This window comes from Lutjanus erythropterus, chromosome 3 (genome assembly GCF_056507025.1).
Source record: "Lutjanus erythropterus isolate fLutEry1 chromosome 3, fLutEry1.hap2, whole genome shotgun sequence".
In the NCBI taxonomy this organism is placed as follows: domain Eukaryota; kingdom Metazoa; phylum Chordata; class Actinopteri; order Lutjaniformes; family Lutjanidae; genus Lutjanus; species Lutjanus erythropterus.
The window spans coordinates 34,760,050-34,780,945 of record NC_139319.1 but is presented as its reverse complement, the minus strand read 5'-3'; the positions used below and the strand labels follow the sequence as shown (position 1 = coordinate 34,780,945).

The 20,896-nt window shown below is 37.9% G+C and overlaps 1 protein-coding gene across 1 annotated transcript; it reads right to left on the bottom strand.

Annotated features, from left to right (window-relative positions):
* Nucleotides 1–442: 442 nt before the first annotated feature.
* bmerb1 (bMERB domain containing 1) lies at nt 443–20,426 on the bottom strand. The gene is made up of 6 exons (XM_084715918.1): nt 20,136–20,426; nt 12,292–12,412; nt 7,277–7,350; nt 3,631–3,745; nt 1,277–1,359; nt 443–1,151 (listed from the first exon to the last, which is right to left on the bottom strand). Exons 1-6 carry the CDS (start codon nt 20,221–20,223, stop codon nt 1,033–1,035), a joined length of 600 nt encoding a protein of 199 aa, XP_084572044.1. The 5' UTR covers nt 20,224–20,426; the 3' UTR covers nt 443–1,032.
* Between the last annotated feature and the right edge of the window lie 470 nt (nt 20,427–20,896).

The window sequence follows — 20,896 nt, the reverse complement described above, 5'->3', positions numbered from 1 at the left end:
TGAGGATTCTGTGTTGTAAAAACTCCAGATCTCAATGTAATATTTACACAAGCCAAGAAAGTTTTTTTTTTTTTTTTTTTTTTGGAACAGTTATCTTGAAATCATGAGATGCAATCAACCTGCTAAAAGAAGAAAGAAGTCTTAAGACCACTGCTGCTGTTGCCACTGTTCCTATCTTGATCAGTCACGTAACTCTTTGGAGTTCTGTTCACTGTCTCATTTTGCTTTGAACATTTAAATGTACTGGTTGTCAGAGTCCTATTTATTGGCATGCAGCCTAATATGACCCAACTTTGTCTTTGTCATTAAAAATGACAGCGCTAACCTGACAAAAACTCCACTACAATGTTTCTACAGAGTATGGAGTCAAAAATATTGTTCAGCTCCAGTACAAAAGCATCCACTGGCTGCCACCCCTCTCAAGCATGCTCCTCTCTGGCAGCCATATTGTTTGTCTAAACCACATGTGTTCGTCCCACCTTGGAACAAAGATAAAAACGCAGAGTTGTGGGTCTCCTGAAAGTGAAAGAGGTTCAGGTTGGTGTTAAAGGGCTGAAATGGAAGAATAAATGGCTGTTGTTAAACATGATGGGATGATGACATGTTTTTTTCCTGTCAGACAGAGAACCTCAGCATTTATGCTTTAATTTGTGGACATTGTGCTTGTTTTGTAAATGCTCACACTGTTTATTAATCACATGATCATAGACCATATCTTAAAAGATTGTTACATGATGGAATGATCCAATATGATTCTCAAACAAGTATTTATCAGATTTTTATTTACAATTCCCTTTACATTTCCTTTCCTTCATATACACTTCCTTTTACTGTAAGTTTGCCCTTCAGTTCAGATTAGTTCCCACGCTCTAGGCTGAATCCTTGTGGCTGAAACTCAATTATAAAGCTGATTCATCAAAAGTTTCAAAAGGCAAATGCAACTAACTGAGGTTCTCTGAGTCACAGGAAGTCATATATGGCATGTCATGTGATGTGAGCTTGTTTCTGACACGGGGATGGGGTCTGTGTCAGTTACATGACGGCACACTGGGTGGCGCCGCAGCAATCCTTAATGATGGCCACTCCTGACTTGGTGATGGACGGTTTGTTAGGTGGCGGCTCCGGGATGTGTCTCTTGGGCTTCGGAGGATCTTGTCATGAAAACAGAGGGAAAAAAAAAACACATGATCCCACAGTGGAAGTGAATAATTTTCCTCTCTGAACGTGTGTGTGTGTGTGTTTCTTTTTTTTTTTTTTTTCAAAAGTTGTCACTCACTTTGTGTGACTTTAAGTTTCTTCTCCAGAGGCATCAGCTTCAGTCTGAGGAACTCAGCCATCTCCTTGTCCTCCTCTCGCTCCCTGAGTTTATCATACAGACACACTGTCAGACATTTGAACACAATGCACCTGATTTATAGGACAAGCTCTCTAACTTAGCCACGATTTGTTATTCTTAATAGTTGTTTTACACAGTAGATAAAACATAGGTATAAATAATAGAATATATGCTGGCTGAATTCTGTTAAGTTGCTTTGATTTCAGGGTCCTGGTATTGTACATGCTGACTCACTGTCATGGGAACTGTCACAGGGAAACCTGAATTATATCAAGGATAATTAACATTTTTGCTTTTCCTCCTATGACAAGTCAAAATGTAGACCTGTCACATTTGGATAACAGAGCTAAGCATGTTTCTCCACAAGCAGGGGGTCCTAACTCCCACTAGATGTCGCTAAAGCTTCACAGGGAGTCACAAGGCCGTCTTGATTTTAAGGAACGTAAGAAAATTGTTTGTGTTTGTTTTCATAAATAGTAGGCCTATAATCTCAGCATTTTATTCATATCTAGGAAGAACAGTAAATGAAATATTTATGAAGTTAGATTAGTATTTAAAATATAAACTTAAAAAATCTCACAGGATAGTTAAAGCAGCTGCAGTTAAAACAACCCCAGAGTTAATACAACTCCAATTAAAAAAAAAGTTTCGACATTGTGCAAAACATAAATAAAATCAGAATGCAATGATTTGCAAATACTTTTTGACTTGTATTTAACTGAATACAGTACAAAGACAAATTTTAATGTTGTTTTCTCTAAATATACACTAATTCTGAATTTGATGCCTGCATCACGTTTCAAAAACGTTGGGTCAAGACAGGAGCATGTTAACCACTGTAATACATCAGCTTTTCTTTTAACAACACTCAGTAAGTGTTTGTGAACTGTAGACACTAACTGCTGAAGTTTTGAAAGTGAAATTCTTTCCCATTCTTGCTTAATATACAAACTCGAGTGTTCAGCAGTCCGAGGTCTCTGTTGTTCTGTTTTGCACTTAATAACGCACCACACATCTTCAATAGGAGACAGGTCTGGACAGAAGGTGAGCCAGTCCAGTACCTGAACTCTTTTACTATGAAGCTACACACAGAATCTGTCTTAGCTTCATCTCACTGAAATAAGCAGGGATTTCCCTGAAAAAGATGTCTGGATGGCAGCATATGTTGCTCAAAAAACTGTGTGAACCTTTCAGCATCACTGGCGCCTTCACAGATGTGACAGCTACCCATGATGCCGTGGGCACTAACACACCCTCATACCATCACAGATGTTGGCTTTTTGAGTTTCTGGATGTTGTTGATACACGGCTGTCACTCATTCATTTTGGAGCCTTAACTTTCCTTTGTTGATGCTGCCACAGACTGTGTTTACTGACAACAGCTTTCCAATGTTTTCCAGAGCCTGTGCAGTGTCCTTTATATAATTATATATGTTGTTTAATGCAAAGTAGTAGCAAATCATTGCATTCTGTTTTTATTTACGTTTTAAAACATCCCAACTTTTTGGGACTTGGGGTTGCAGAACAATGGCTATTCACCATTAAACAGACGAAAACACTGAATTTCTCATAAAAAGGAATCCTGATAAGTAAATATGATTCTTAAAAATATAATTTTACATAACTTTGTGCAGTTATTGCATTCATGATTTGGGTTTGACTTTATTCTCAAAATGGTATTTCATCGTTCTCAACATTTTGACTTTATTCTTGAAATGCAAATTTGAAAAAGAAAAAAAAATCTTCCTCTTCTCATCTTCTTCCTAAAATAACCCATAACAGAAGCATACAGTATCTGAATTTTCACTTTCAAAACCTTTGAAACTGCTCAGAAATGCCTCACTCATCGCTCATTCAGTGTTTTCAAACCAGTCTATGATTCAGCATCATTTAATCTAACAAAGTTATCTCTGTGTCAATCTCTGTGTCACTCTCTGTGGGTTATCTGTGGGCGCAGAGGGTAGAAAATGACAATGTAGAGCCACGGTCATCAGTCAGCCTCCCACACACACACACACACACACACACACACACACACACACACACACACAGCAGGAAGTGCTGTGATGATGAAGTGACCCTGCTCCCTGCCTTCAGTCACGCTCACATTTGCTCCACACATTTACTCTAATGAGTCTCCTTCCCACTGTTTCCAAACCATTCTACTGTATGTCTATCAAATGGAGAAGTAAACAGTTCCACCCAACACTGTCTGAGTAAACACAGAGACAGTCAGCTCCCGCAGACGCTCTCCTCCCGGATATTAACTGTGCCTGAATGTGGGAGCTCTCTACCTTAATCTCTCCACCTCAGCATCATCGACCAGGAAATCCCTCTTCTGCACCAGCTTATGGATCTTCAGGATCAGCTCCTCTTCCCGCTGCCTGTGCTTCTTGGTTTTTTCTTTCTCTGGGGGAAGGGAATGAAAGGAAGGCAGGGTCGTAAACACAAATAAATGGATGGCAGGAGGGACAAGCAGGCTGAACTGAAACCTTAATATTTTATTTCCTCACATCAATATAAACGCAGGCTCCATACGTTTGACTGACCTGGACAAACTGACCTTACAGCAAAGTCAGCTGGCTGTTAAACACTGAGTCACATCACAAACAGACCCTTAATTCTGCCCTCATGTATAATTTATAACAAATAAGGCCCTGACTGAATTATGCAAATGCCACAGAGTTCTGTTTTTATTTCATTTGGCCATGGAATTTGCATGCACAGTCAGAGAGCCATGAACATCAACATCCTCTTTGCTTTGTCTCACGTTCCTAACCTTCACACTCCGAAGCACAGAAAGATACACACATAAACACACCAAACAAAGTGCGTGCACACACAGGCAGCTGCAGAGGTACCGTAGGTCGTCTGACACTGCTGATATCTAGGCTAGATGGGGAAAAGGGGTTAGAAAAACAACTGCAAACATCAGCTCTTTCTCCCATCTGGAAATAAAGTGGAGCGATGCAGCTTCCCCCCGAGGGCTGGACAATCTGAGGGGTGGACGGCAACAATCTCAATGTCAGAGGAGCAGGAGAGGCAGCGTGCAGGGTCTGTTTGTCACATGACTCATTGTGCTGGAGTGAAGTAATGGGCTGCCAGGGCCCCCAACAACTACAAACATGGGGCCTCAGTGGCTCATGGGAATGTCAGGGGTAGTTTTTGTGAGACAGTGTGCAGTTTGTGTGGGGACACATTCATAATTCAATGAAACTATATAAATACAGGATTCCATAAGAGCTGCAACAATTAATCATTTAGTTGTCAACTATTACATTAATCACCATCTATTTTGACAATATTTCCTCAGTTTGAGTATTTTTTTAAACAAAAATTAAAGGCAAAATTCTCTGATTTCAGTTTCTCAAATGTGAATATTTTATGTTTTCTTTACTCCTCTGAGAGTAAACTGAATACCTTTGGTTTGTGGGGAAAAGGAACATTTGGGGACAATGTTTTCTGCCATTTTATAGACCAAACAACTAATTGATTAATTGAGAAAATAAGTGACAGATTAATCAACAATTGAAATAATTATTACTTAATAGCTGCAGGCCCAGATTCAGTATTTCTCAAGCAGAATTTTAGTCTTGGCATTTAGTGAAAATTAAATTGAACAGATAAATAAAGAAAATATTAAAAACAACAATAATTTCCTTTTCTTTCCCTTAGTCTTTTGTTATGCTGATGTGTGTGTATAATATAGTTGCAAGCTCTAAAACAAGTGTGTAAGAGCAGCTAGATTGTAAATCATAAAATAAAAATTAGCACATTCTTCCACTTACAAATTAAACGCTGAGTTCATAAGCAATACAATGTACTTTTGCTTATTTAGTACATTAGAGGTTTTGCTTCTACAGCCTTATTTTCTCTGGTATGCAGATTATGGTGGCTAGTGCTAGCTCTGTAATGTTAGCAAAAAGTTTTTTGTAAACAAGCAAAAGTTATATTTCATAAAACTTTGTTTTGTTAAAAGCTGAAATCTTGCATGGTTTACTTTAAAGATGGGGAAATAATCGATTCTTAGATGCATCGAGATTCACTCCTGAAAGATTATAAATCAATGCAGAAAAGTCAATCTGAAATTCAAAACCCAATTCTCGACATTATGATTGTAACAATTTTGTAAGAGGGTACAGTACAGTCTGTACAGTCCTTACAGCTGAACCAACTAAACATAACTGATGTACCTCTTGGGTTTGGTGAGGATGGGTGAGTGTGAGCAACTGCAGATGGATACAGTCTGACCGGCACCCCCTGGCTTAAAAGCTTAAATTTGCTGCATCAAAATGCATCTATAATCGTTTTATAATTGCATCATAGCCCTCGAGAATCAAAACGAATCCAGAGGTGCCAAGAGATTCCCATCCCTCGTTTCATCATCAGTGCTTACTTACGACTTTGTTGGTGCACCGCTGTGTAGCATGGCTGTCACAGGCGTCATGAGTTGCGAGCGTGAGTAGAGCCCCTCATTGTCTGGATCGAGCGAGTGGGCATGTTGATGACGTTGCACAGTATGTATCTGATTCATACTGATCTTTTCATTTTCATCTGCCAATCATTATCAGCTACATGAGTCTCAATTTTTACTTCACATGTGAAAGTCTTTGTCTTTATCATCTCTGATGTGAAAACATCGGATTTCCACGCAGTAAAAATATGCGTCCAGTTATACAATTGTATCATACCATGAAGCATCTCTCTTGCCAGGGCAGACAGTTTTTGTGATTTTGTGGCAATTTTGAGACTCACTTTGCATTGATGTCAATGCAAAACCAGTCAACCTAATTGTGAGGACATTATGGGGTTCATATGTGAAAATGGCTGTAAAAATCTGCCCCATTGTGCTACTAAAGGTCAAAACTCCACACAGCACCTTTGAGATAGATTTTGCTGTGTAACTATTACGCACTCAGTTTTCACATTTGGTGAGGTACAGTCACAGTGAAATGTAATCCTCAATGTGTGCATTTAAAAAGAGTTTAAATATAGATTTCCTTTTTGGCCTCTGGGGCAGGAGGAGTTGCAGGGTTGCACTGATGGGAGTCGTGACCTCAGTATTTTTAAAATCCTGTCTACGGCCCACACTGTAAATTAGGACATCAGAACTGACCACAAAAGTAGATCAATGCATTTCTGACAGCATTCACTCAAATGCAAGCTTCCCAGCAGTAGTATCTACTGCAAGATGTTGTATTGTTTTGTTATTTTTGTCATCAATTCTGTGTGTGCAGAGTGGTTTGACTGACAAGTCACTCGTTCATCTCCCAGAACAGCTGATGAACATCCATGTGTCTTGCTGCTGTGTGTGTGTGTGTCCTTGAACACGACACCAGCACTTTCTGCTCACACCCACTGACACATGAGCACTGTTGCCAGGATCTCTGTACACAGAGCTTCATGTATGTGTTACTACGTGTGACATGGCTGACGTCAGTGAATCAGATCAGCACATTCGCTCTGCTTTTCATCGACTGTAGAGTTTAACCAATGTTTGATTCTGTCCTCTGCACCACAAACACACCACAAAAGCATCCAGGGAGTAAGAAAGAGTGTTTACTGAAATTCATTTTGGACACCTTGCCTGGAAAGCATCCCCTCGGCTCATATTGCCTTCACAGCGATGATGCATGTGTGTTTGTGTGTGTATGATTACCTCTCCCTCATAACTCAACCACATCGCCGAGACTTACAATCAATCCTCCGTAGTTTAGTGTAATGACACTTCCTATAAATCACCATGACGCCTCCTGAAGTTACGGGACTCTGGTGAGCTACAAACAGAAGCCCTTTCTACCAAGAGTTCAAACAGGGAACGTGGACAGTTTTGCATGCAGAGGATCAATTCTGACTGGTTTATTTCCTGATATGCTTACAGCTGGTGTTTTTGATGATGACAGAAGACAGAATGTATAAGTGTGTGTGTTTGAAGTGTACCTGGTACTGCGACGATCTGTCTCAGCTCCTGCTTTAAACTCATGATGTCTTTGCAGAGCTGAATGTCATCCATCCTAGAAAAAAAATGAGAAGGAAAACAGTAAATCACTGGCTTCCATCAGATTAAAGAAGAACAGATACTATTAGCTGCTTCCTCTTCCACTTGAAATGATGTTAGGCAGAGTGATATTGTTGTGTAGTGGACTCTAGAAGAAAAGCATCACACAAGAAGGATCTAAAAATGATCTGTCAGGTACCAATTTTATGTTTTGTTATAGTGAAACATCTTGTCAGTGTCTGAAGGCACAGAGATTCATTGTTTAACCTTGAATATTACCTTAATTAAATATAACACAAATGAAATTAAAAATCCGAGCTAGGGCTGGAAAAAAAGAATATTTTATTTGTCATCTATTAACCCCATCATTCCCAGGCTTTCACACTGTCAGTGAACTTATCAGTAGCTCTGGTCCTTCACAACAAAGTGAGCTATGACTCTTTGACTGTTACCGCTCCTTACATGTTGTTATGGCGACCAAAGCAGCAATATGTGCACGTCAGAGTTTGGCTGTGCTGCAGTCTTCTTAACAGGCATGAGGCTTTTCAGTTTTCACCTGTGCTACTTCAGTGGACTGAAGATCTTGTAAGATGTAAGACAGAAAATTTAAAAAAGAAATAAAATGTATTTTTTCATTGATATTTTTGACAGGACAACAGAGCAGAATAGATGTTGTAATATACTGTATGTCCCATCTTTTTGGGCTGGGCAATATATCAATATTATATCAATAACATACAGACTAGATTTAGGATATTGTTATATCATGATTTGTTTTAAGTGTTTTCCTGGTTTTAAAGGCTGCATTACAGTAAAGTGATGTAATTTCCTGACCTTACCAGACTGTTTTAGCCAGGGATGTCACAATACTCCAAATCACTCATGATTCAATGTGATTTGATTCTGAGGTCACGATTTGATTAGATTATTTGATTTAAACTTTTTTCTTTTGCACTGACGACTGTGCCATTGGTAGACTGTCAAGTCTTCATTTGTAAAGATCAAAAGATCATTGATTTTATGCCCTGACAACTGTCATTTACATTTCAAATTGTTCTTTAAAATTATGGAAGCCTATATGGTATCAAGTGTGATATAATGACTGGTAAGCTACGCTGTGTCATCTTTCAAGTGTTGTATTTTCTTCTGATGTGTGCCAGATGCTGCTAGTAGGCCGATTTCAATTACAAAATTGAAAGCTCTAGCTGCTCTAATATTTGCATTTACCCACTTAGTCATTACTTCCACATTACTGGTGATTATTGATCAAAAATCTTATTGTGTTAATAACTTCACGACAGTATCAACAGTCAGGCAGCGTCCTATCAAACAAAAAAGGGGAGAATAACAGACTGAAGTCCACAAGCAGACATTTTTCCCTTTAAATTAACTCAGGCTGCATGCAGCCATTCAATACAGCTTCAACATGAGACACAGGTGTGAATGAAACAAAACATGTGAGTCACCTTGAGTCTACCAGTTACAGATGAATCCAATTTATTATACCAGTACCAGTGCAAATCTGTTCAGACATTTGGCTAGGTAATATGGACAAAATCAAATATCACAATATTTTTGACCAAATATTGATATTTATATATTGTTGCAACAGTATTGTAGGGATGACTGTTGGTTGTTTCAGGCACAATTAACAAAATGAGATTTTTGATACATAATCATCAGTAATGTGGATATAATGACTGAGTGGGTAAATTCTACATGTGAATTAAAGGCATCATATCACGTTTCTTTTTTTCAAGTAACTATATTCTGAAAAAGAAAATGAGCCAAACTTCCTCATTTGAAGCTAATGGACTAATAGCTACGAGACTAAAAGTGACATCAAGCAGAAATAATGATTTAGCCTCAGACTAAAAGGGTTAATCTAATATAATCCATTAAATCTATTGTATAAAACATCAGAAACTATTAGACACTCATAACAATTTCTTCAAATTATTTAATTTTATCCAAAACCAAAGATATTTATTTTACCATTGATACAAATCAGAGAAAAGCATCATATCCCCCAATTAGCAGACATGACAGGGAATGTTTGGCTGCTCAATAAATCACTGAAACAATCAATACATTTCCTAGACTAGCAATGATTAGTTGATTAGTCAATTTGTTGATCAGAAGAATATTAATCATCAATTATTATAATAATCAAATAAACGCTTCAGTAATTTTTCAAGCGAAAGTGGCTGCTTTTCTATGTCATTGATGACAGTGAAGAGTCTTTGGGTTTTGGACTGCTGGTTGGATACAGAAGCAATCTGAAGGCGTTACTTTGAGCTCAGAGAAATTTTGATGAGCATTTTCCTCAATTGTTTGATACACTATAAATTAAATAATGAAGCGATTAATCATGAAAATAACTGGCAGATTGATCAACACTAAAAATAATCATAAGTTGCAGCCCTAAAACTTTTGTGAAATCATTTTCTGTCAGTGAAATAACTAATTGATCAACAAACAGCGCTAATCCCAGAGCTGTCCAGTAAAATCCACTCCTGTACTTGTCATTAAGACGTCCCAGCCTCAGGCCTGAGGTGTCACTCATCAGGAGAGTGTGTGCAGATGGAAAACATGCAACATAAATCAATCCACAACATTGCTCTCTGAGCCCTCGGGGGCTTCGACATTTTCCCCTCTTCTTCGCTAAATTCCCGCCTCTCTCTGCAGAGCTGTGACAGCTACCACAGAATTATTTCTCCCTGTGATAGATCAGGCCGATGACTCATCCATAGCCTCCTCCTCCTCCTCCCTCTGCATGTAACTCCGTTGCTCCGTTTTACACCTCCCTCCTCTTTGTTTCTCCCCCTTGACCCCTCCCTTCAGCTTCTTTCTCCCCCTCCCTCTGTTTTCTCTCTCCTTCTGCCTTGTTTTTTGCTCTCTCAATGCTATCTGTGGATTCCAGCAGCTTCTGCACTTTGACACTCCATCTGCTAGTTCGTGTGTGTGTGTGTGTGTGTGTGTGTGTTTATGAGCCGTCTTGAGTCACACAGAGCCTGACAACAGAGACGTAAGCAGTAAGCAGCGTGGCGGCCTAATGAAGCCTTTCAAGTGGGCGTGTGAACTCACATTATCATTTGAGTGAGCTCTAAGATATGTATCAGCTTCATCCGACACCCCGAGCATCATGGTGCAGATGTTAGAGGCGTAATGACCCACAAAATACACTGTTCACTTTGATATGTTACAGTAGTGGGACATTTTGATACAGTTTCAAGACAAAAAAGCAGTGGCTTAGATTTCCACTTTCAATTCAGTGTTATGAAGGTGCAACTGGATGCTTCATAATAATGTAATGCAGTTGTCCCTGGGTGTATATAGTCTAGCATGGGAGAGACAAATACCCTGGTGTCCATAGCAAACTATACAAATAAAAAAAGTAGTTTTGTTGTTTTAGCCTAACCAAACTGTGACTGAAACCAAAATAAAGATCAAGTATAAATAACAGGCACTACTGGCACATAATTTCACATTACAGTTAAACTGTAGTTTTGTAGGCCGGGACTCAAATGTCTAATATTTTACAATTATGGTCAAAAATTAGTTCTGCAAAATTAATAATGAATGTAATAGAGAATTAGAGCCATAGATGGCATGATAAATAGGTTGAATCTCTGTTTAAAATATAGTCTATGGTTAAAGCGAGTTGAGAACACTGCAGGAGTGCAAGACGACTGCAACATTGTAATCTGACATGATATTTCACAGTTTAATAATAAACTTAAATTTATACTTTCACATGCATTTTTAATAATTATAATTAATATAATTATAATATAACAAAAATAAGAAAAAATATAACACATACATAAAATGCTGTGTATAATAATAATAATAATGAAAAAGAATCATTATATTCTGTCAAAGAAAAAAGTTTTTATATCGATGACATATACAGTACCATGCAAAAGTTTTAGGCAGGTGTGAAGAAATGCTGTAAAGTAAGAATGCTTTCAATGCAATTGTTTTTTGTTTTTTTTATCAATTTACAAAATGCAAAGTGAGCGAACAGAATTTTTTTTTTTAAACAACATCAATTCTTCTAGGTACACTTGCACACAGTTTGTGAAGGAACTCAGCAGGTAGCTTGTTCTAAAAAGGCATTAAAGCTGCAAGAATTAATTAGTTGATTGCATAAAAGAAATAAGTTATAATCAAGTCATTTTTTAAGTAGTTTTTCAAGCATGGTTTCATGGTTTCAGCTGTTCAAATGTCAGAATTTGCTGCTATGACTTGCCTTGGGGTATTGACCTTTATGTAATAGCCAGTTCCGCTGCTTGGTTTGTAATAAACAACAGGGCACAAACAGTGAAGGAGAGTGCGTTAAGCTGAGAGTCTCTTCCTACTTGCTCACATGTTGTATGTAAGTGGTAGGCTTGAACAAACATTGGAAAAATACACAGAGAGACTGTTGAACACATTATTGTAAGGGGGGCGTGTGATGATGAAAAGACTCTTTAGTCGCAGCCCTCGTCTTAATGTTCTCCTAATGTGCTGCTACAGTGCTAAACTAAACTGATCGACATCGATGTTGTCATGTTGCACTCACAATAAAGGCAGCAAGGGTTTAGACAGAGAGGAAATTAATCCAGTAAGTCATCCCAAACACTGATCCGTAATGTTTAAAGCTAATGTTGATGAGGAGCCAACGAGTTCATCATGGTGACTCATTCAGCTGCTATCGGCATGTGCAGCCCTCTGCATAATCAATGGACAAATGGGCTGCTTCCCTCTGTATCAGACAGACAGCGACTTACATCACGAGGAGAGACCACTTGAGCGTCTTTGCAGTGCGTCATGAGTGTCAACTGTGTCATGGCAACGCATAAAACCTCATTTTTCACTCAAGGACGACAGTGAGAATTTTTATTAACCTGTATTGATCGAATCTTTGTCACTTTCTATTACATTTGGTGTTACAAAAAAGAAACCAACTCACATGAAGCGCAATTCAGACTCCCGGCGTACCAGGACCTCTCGCAGGCGTTGGATACGAGCCATCTCCACCTCGATCTCCTCTGGAGCCATGGTGCTCTCTGCCATGGACACGTCTGAATGACCTGGAGATGGGGGTGACAAACAGAGTAAATATAAATAAGGAGGCATTAAAAAGACACAAGGAAAATTAAAAAGCAAACATCTAACATCCTAGTGTTGAGACTGTTTTTCTCTACAAGGACAGCTTTGCTCCAGACATGTCTGTTTCACACAGCGCTTAAGAATTGAAGCATATTTTCTAGTTTAAATTAATTATGATTTTATATGTTGAATATTATATGATGTTCTTGCACATCGCCTATGTCTAATTTGAATTTGTTTTCCTTCTTTTAATGAGACAGATGCACCTGCACCAGAGTAAGGATGTTAATTATTATCATCAATTAATCAATCACCTTTAAAAATTGAATGGATTACAAATGTATTAATTGATGATTAATCAATAGTCTCCTCATATGACATTGTTTTGTCTGGCGGAGGCGTTTGTTGAATAAAGCAACTTAAATCAGTAATTTGTAACATACTTAGTCTAATAAATCATAAAATGACCATGATTAAGGAAACATCTATAACTGAACTACTGGCTTCTTTGACAACAATGCTACAGTCGGCAAGTTCTCCTTTAAATTTTCTATTCCTACCCCTAACTTGTGTTATTGTTTGCCTATTTTGCGTTAATTAGAGTTCGAATTCAAGATGAATGTTTGGCGAATGAGTAAGCTTCTGTTTATAAATTGTAAGAAATCATTAGAAGGAGTAGTTGTGTATAACAGTTCAATTGAGCGATATGTTAATGGAATCTGACCGGCAGTAAGAACCTGAGGGGTTCTAATTTCTGTATTTTAATCCTTGAAAACTTTAATCCCTGAAGTCTTGGCAAATACACTTCTCACCTCGTCTCCCTGTGACGTGTCACATCACATCATCCAAGATGGTGATATTCAGGCAGAAAGCAGCTTGTGTAATTGAAAGAGATGATGTGAATTTTAAGGTTGCAGCAGCGCTTCAGGCCCAAATGACTGCTTTTCACTGAAAGGCGTCAATCACTGATGATGTGAAAATGTGAGTGTGACACTAAGAAAAGCTGGATTTAAGTGTGTAATACTGACACTTTTCCAAAGTATATAGTTGCTGAAGTGGAAAAAAAATACCTCGGTAACACACTCTATGCCAGCCATGTCTATAATGCATTATAAAAATCCAATAAAAAATTATAGTTAAAAGCACTCAAATATTCATAATGATGTTTTCACAATAATCATAACAGAAAATAAAACATTTTAGAATTACTTATAAAGTCAAGTATCATAATACTTTATAATTTCTAGTCAGTCAGTCTGGATAATTTTAGACCACATAAGTTGCATAGTAATACATCATAACCATTTTATAATGCATTATAGTCACAGTTATAATTCATCATAATGTGATTATTAGATATTCTAAGTGGTCATTGGGTGGAGTAATGAAATTCCTAAGGTGTAGACAGATGATACATTACAAGTTGATTATAAGCCGCTATAAGTGGTCATTGTTTTCAGTAAAGTGAAAAAGTTTTAGATAGATTAGATAGATTTAATGATAACCATACAAGACAAGACATAAAATATTGTAAAATTAATTTATTTGTTTGGGTCAAAACAAATATTCAGTACTCCAATTTGACATTTGACTTTGTGATTATGAGCAACCAAAAAACATACTTGTAATACATTATAATAATTTTATAATGAATTGTAATCAAGTATAATACCTTATAATCATAAGGCATTATAACAGTGATTATAATGCATTATAATTACATATTATCTATGAGAATTATATGATTCTTGCCAATGCCAGTGAGTTACTAGAAATAATGTATTGTGATACATGACCTTATAAGTCATTATAAAATGTTTTGGAATGTGTTATGATGATTAATAGAAAGCATAATGAGTGAGCGCTTATAACTATAATTACCCACTGCTATAAGCACAGTATGATGCATTATAAAACCTTCATACTGACACGGATCAATGAGGGGCTGTGTCTTCTTGCTGATTGGGTCATTCCTCACTGAACTGGACCACTGACCTCACACTCTCTGTATCTGCCACTAAGCACTTACTACACTGATCAAACATGTATTGCACCAATCAATACGCCGACCACTGCAAATGCTGCGGCTCTTGCAACAGACTGGCCAGCTTTACCAGCATCTTACAACATACAAGCAAGACGTTGATCTTGGTCTATAACCTCCATTCCAAAGTACCTGGGATGCTGTGTAAAACATAAATAAAACAAACCTCTTGTATTATATATTCAACTGAAACCAGGACAAAGACAGGACAATGTATTTCATGTTTTACCACGTCAACACATTTCAAACAAGTTGGGACAGGCCAACAAAGGACTATGAAAGTTGTGGAACGTTAAAAAAAACACCTGTTTGGAACATTCAGCAAATAATTTAAAGGAAGCTGGTTGTTTATAAGCGTGCTGTCTTTCTCCTAAAATTCCCATCTGTCTTCATCACAAATCATTAAAGTTGCACATTTTAACGTAAACTGGGAGTTTGAAAGATATGGATGTATACCAGGGTTGTGTGTAGATGGGAACCCAGGAACTGCGAAAGATCTTGGGAGAGATCATTTTAACCCAAACCATGACTTTTAGCTAACCCTGTTTTCTGTCCCTGAACCTATCTAGATCTAAACCACAGCGTTGTCGCATTATGAAACTTAAGTACTTTGTACAACGTGCACAATGAAGAAACAACCTGTAAAAAATCTTGTGAGAGTTTCGCAAAACAAGGGCTCTCATCTAACACAACCATTTACCAAGCAAGTTGCACTATGGGAAGTGTAGGATGCTAGGTTTTGAGAGCTAAAATTCAGGATGCCTGGGCCGCAAGGTCAGGAAATCTGGGCGGCTTAAATTCTGACCTTTTTTTCCCATTTCTCTTAAAAGCCCCCCATTATGGAGAGAGAATACTTTAACACTAGAATACTCTTTAGAAAAGATAAAGATAAAATTAAATAATCTAAAAGATATTGTGCAATATTGTGCCTCCACTTTCATGCAGAATGTGAATATTGTAGTGTCAGCAAATACATCCTAGCTGGTTGCCAACAAAACTCTGATACCTTATGTCACTGCATTCATCTGTAAATTGACACATTGTATTCTTATTTATCTGTGTTTTGTATATTTATCATCACACTTTGTCATTTGTAATGTATCTGTTTTTTGTTAACTGCTGAGGGACTATAGGTGAAAATAAGAATTTTTGCTAAAATCTACCATATTTACAGTACATCTTGTAATTTTAAAATGATGTTCATTAATGTGTGTTATCAAATAAATAAATAAAGATTAAGTCAATGTCCTGCAAAAATATTAGGGTTATTGATTATTATTCGGTCGATTAATCATTTGGTTTATAATATGTCACAAAATAGTGAAAAATGTCCATTACAATTTCCCTTAGTCCAAAGTGATGTCTTTAAATTCCTTGTTCATCCCACCAACAGTCTAAAGTCCAAAGATATGCAGTTCATAATGAGATAAGGGTACAAAAACACATTTGAGAGGCTGCAACCAGAGATTATTGGGCATTTTAGATTAAAAATGACTTTAAAGACAGATTCACTTTATCAAAGTCTGTCTTATCTTTCCATCTGGACACTCACTTGTCCATATGGACATTAAAAGACTTACTGGCGTGTCTAATCATTCCTCTGTCCAGGCTGGCTGTGAAGTGATCCCTTCCTAACATGCCTACACTGTCACAAGATCCCCAGTCAGTCCACAAGCTCATAAATCTGAATAAACAAACTATTTGCATCTTTAATCCTGAGCTGCCGAATATGACGCACAACATTTATCCACAGTCTGTCTTCAAAGACTGGATCAGCTCCTTGTCCTCCTGCAGCAATACAAACTGCAGTCTGCGTTTGTGGTACTTCTCAGGGAGGACAGAGCTGACTCACCACAGCAGACAGAAGTCTGCACAGGGGGGCCCTGGTTTGTTTGTGCCTCGCTGATATTGAATCATCACCCAACGTGTCTGCTGACAAAAGACGCTGACGCCAAAATAAAAGTTTATGTCATGGATCTGAAGCACGTTACGGCACACAGTGGCAGAGCTGGGCAATATATCAATATTATATCAATATCTTGATATTACACTAGATATTGTCTTAGATATCGAATACTGTTATATTGTGACCTGTTGTTATATTGTGTGAAGGAACTAATAGTCATCACTACAATATTGTCACAATTGCGAAAAATATCAAAATCAAGGTACTTGGTCAAAAATATTGTCACATATGATTTTGCCCATATTGCCCAGCCCTACTTTACTGTTATATTGTTGGGTAGTTTATAGGGCTGCAACTAATTATTATTTTCATTACTTATTAATCTGTTGATTATTTTCTTGATTAATCTATTAGTTATTTGGTCCTAAACTGTCAGTCAATTGTGAAAAATGATGATGTGTCTCCCAAAGCCCAGATGATGTCCTCAAATTTCTTGTTTTGTCCACAACTCAAAGATATTCAGTTTACTGTCATAGAGGACTAAAGAAACCAGGAAATATTTTAATTTGAGAAGCTGAAATCAGTTTGGATATTTTTTCCTCAAAAATGACTTTAAATGATTAATCAGTTATCAAAAAAAGTGAATGATTAATTTAATAGTTGACAAGTAATTGATTTATCGGTTCATCATTGCACCTCTAGTAGTTTAATCTACAGCAATTAATCATATTCTATAAAATCATCACTATTTGACAATTTACTGTCTCTCGGCATAGCCCTAAAGATATTGTTATATTATTTGTAAGCCACATCACCCAGCCCTACACAGGCTAAAGTTTTCTCCCTGTCTTGTTTTTTCTTTGCACACTCCCTTCTCAGCCACGTGGTCATCATCAATAAGACCAAGCTGCATTAAGTCCTGACTGGTGGCAACACGCCAGCTCAATAATGTCTTAACAGCTCCCTTCTCATCTGAACAAGCTGCTCGCACATACGCACACACCTACTCAGCATTAAAAACATCACAAGCACTGAAGTGTGTTGATGCTCCCTAATTAAAAGCAGCCCATCCACCAGAGACAGGTGAGGTTAACTCCAAAGTTCCAGTCCAACACAAACAACACCTGCAGATGTAAACCAGTGTCCTCCTCACACATAATTAACCAGCTGGAATTACCCCAGTTTCATTAAAACAAACTGGCTCGTCAGTGTATGTAGGGATTATGATTTAATGAGGAATAAACAGCCTGGAGAGGCTGGATGGAGTGTGATGCAGCCACCACATGGGGCTCACCAACGAGGAAATGTCAGCATCTGTATCTGACAGCCAATGCAGACGCCTGTGACACATCCTGCAGTCACACTGTATATACACTGCTGCTGCCTCTGGAACCCCCCCCCCCCCCCCCCCTCAATACACACTTGCTTAGAAAAATAATGCATATGGTGAAAGGTAAACAGAATTAAATGAATGACACAGGCAGTATGTCTATATTTTAGAGAAGATAAACTTGGAGGGGGTACGGTCTACTTTAACCCTGTCTTCTTTTCTGACTTTCTGACTGGGTGTGTGTGTGTGTGCGTCTGTGTGTGTGTGTTTGTGGTAGACAGACAGAGTCAGAGAAGAGAGGGAGCAACGGCTGGATCCGTTTCTAAAAATATCCCCTGCATTTTTTTTTTCTTCTTCTCTGACTTAATCTGGAAGTTTCTTCTTCACTTGCTGCTCTCCTGTGATGAGTTATCCTCAGTGGAACCAACTAGGACGTCTTAAAGGACGTTATCACTTGGTTGCTTCCGTCAACACATGCGTCATTCATCACCTCTTATCACATGGGCGTTGACAATAGGGCAAAATAACAGATAGAATGCAATGGCTCTGCAGCTAATAATGTTTACTTATGTTTAATCTGCTTTACAATTATTTTTGATACTGTGTGTTATTGTTTAGAGCTGCTGGACAATATATTAATATTATGTGGATAACATAATATGAGACTAGATATCATGCTGGATATCAGATATCGTAATATGGAATACGTATTGTCTTTTTCTGGTTTAAAAGCTGCATTACAGTAAAGTGATGTAGTTCTGTGAACTTACCCGACTGATCTAGCTGTTTATTATTTGACTTTACCCACTTAGTCAGTATATCCATCCATTACTGATAATTAATGAAAAATCTCATTGTGTTAATATTTTGTGAATGCACCAACAGTCATTTCTATAATACTGACCAATATTTAAGTATTTTTGACAAAAATATTGTGATACTTGATTTTGTCCATATCAACCAGCCCTGTTTCATATACAGTTGGGTCGTTTAACCTACAGCAATGCATCATATGCTATAAGATCATCATATGGTATATAGGTATGTTATTTAAGAGAAAATGTGCATATTGAGATAGATATTGTGTATCATGGCATAGCCTGAAAAACTCAAGATATTATTTTTAAGACACATCACCCAGACCAACAATTAATTGCTGAGTAAACTGAGAGAAAATTAATTGCCAGTTACTGACATGCACCAAAAAAATGCAAAACATTCTCTGATTCAAGCCTCTCCAAAGTGAAAAATGTCTGCTTTTCTCAGTTTTATACAGATGAAAATTGAATAATTTTGAACTGTGGGTTGAAAAAATAGCACTGGGATATTCTAACAGATATTTCTCTTTTTTTCTTTTTCAAAAAATATATGCAGGACAAAATAATAGAAAAAATAAATTCAGTAGTTCTGCAGATTAAGATTCTTTCCAGATGAAAATGTGCCAAACAGGTGCTTGTTCAGCTTTATAGTCATTTTGAGAGTGTGCAGTCTGTGGTGTTGCTGTACCCTGTCAATAGAAATTGTAAAGTACCTTTGAGCAGTCAGCCTTTTCCTATCAAGTAGCACATACCTGGAACACCACCCACAGAACTAAGGAACATCACATCTCTTAACTCATTCTCCAAATCTATAAAACATCTACACTAGATAACCAATATGCTCATGACCTGAACTAGTGGTTATGTCATTGTTTTATTAACTGAGTGTGTTTTGTCTGGACAGATCTGCTGTTGTATGTTGTCTTTTAGTGTTTTTATGTCATCAACCTACCAAGGACTGCAGACAAAAACTGGCATGTATGGCCTAATCTTGCACATTTACATTATGGATTTAGTTAATGTGCACTGTCCTTTCTTAAAGAAAAGAAACAATTATCTTTATTGTGCAGAAACTGCTATTTCTGTGTTCACTCCCTGCACAATTTACAGTGATTCTCAAAAATAAGTGAGGAGTATACATGGCATTTTGGCAAACTGTCTTCAAGCTATGATCTTTACCAGTTTGTTCATAAACTCAAATATTCTTCCAAATGTTGAATCAAATGTTGTTGTATAGAGGGTATTGATCAGAGCAGAGGACTCATTGCTATATGCTCTTCTGCATCAGCTCAGGCTGAATCAAATGACCACAAGTTTTTAAAAGCTGTTCTTGCTCTATTTGTGGTATATACGTTGGCACAGGTTCATTCACAAACCGCGCAGTGCCCACAGTGTGTATGTTGGGGAATTAAAGGGCCTTTTAGCACCATGGCAGCTGTATCGATACGTCCCAAACCTTTGTGAGTCACATATTAACCGTTTCACTGCTGACCGCTCACCTGCTTCTCACACAGTCAAACACATACTGAAAACACTGAGGCGGTAACGTGCCGTTTGTGACCACCACACGGCGAAGCAGCGTGATATTTTGATGCCGGACGCTCACCTTTGTCGGTTGTCCACGCCGTTTCCGACACGGCGCCGTAGCTCCTGAGCGCGCGCTCGGTGTCCGAAATAGATTTCTTCAGTTCCATGTCGCGTGCGCAGAACAGGATTTAACGGAGTGGTCGGTCGGTTGAATCTACACGGTGCCTGTGTGCGTGTGTGTCTGTCCGTCCCTCCAGATAACTCGGTTTCACCCGGTGACGAGGCTCCAGCGACCCGAGCCGTTGAGCATCTTTATTCGAGCTTTCAGGTCCCTCGATGTGAGGACGGAGGTGAGGATGTGGGGAGCATGCGCAGTGCGGGCAGGGATGTGAAGACTTGGGAGACACCCACTGGCACCGAGATGACGATAAAAATAAAACAATAGGCACACACTTACAGTCAGCCTGTGGAGGAATTTGTTTCTAGCATGTTTATGCCAAAGCTCCACTTGACTATATGAGATAAGTAGATGATAAAACAGTGATCAACAGAATAACAATAGAGATGACATAAGTAAAAAAAAAGTTAAAATAAATAGTAGTATTTGCAATGTTATTGAAAATAATATTGGCAGTAATATTGAAAACCTAAAAAAAAAAAACAATTATTACATGGCTTTGTTAAATACTTGATTCTGATTGGCCAGGTGCAGCATTCTAACATCTGTTATTTCTGTATAACAGACTGTTGTTATAACAGGCCAACGGCCTGGAAGCAGTTGTGAGGAGCTATACAACCATTTTTAAGTCTATAAAATCATTTTTAAAATGACTAATTATT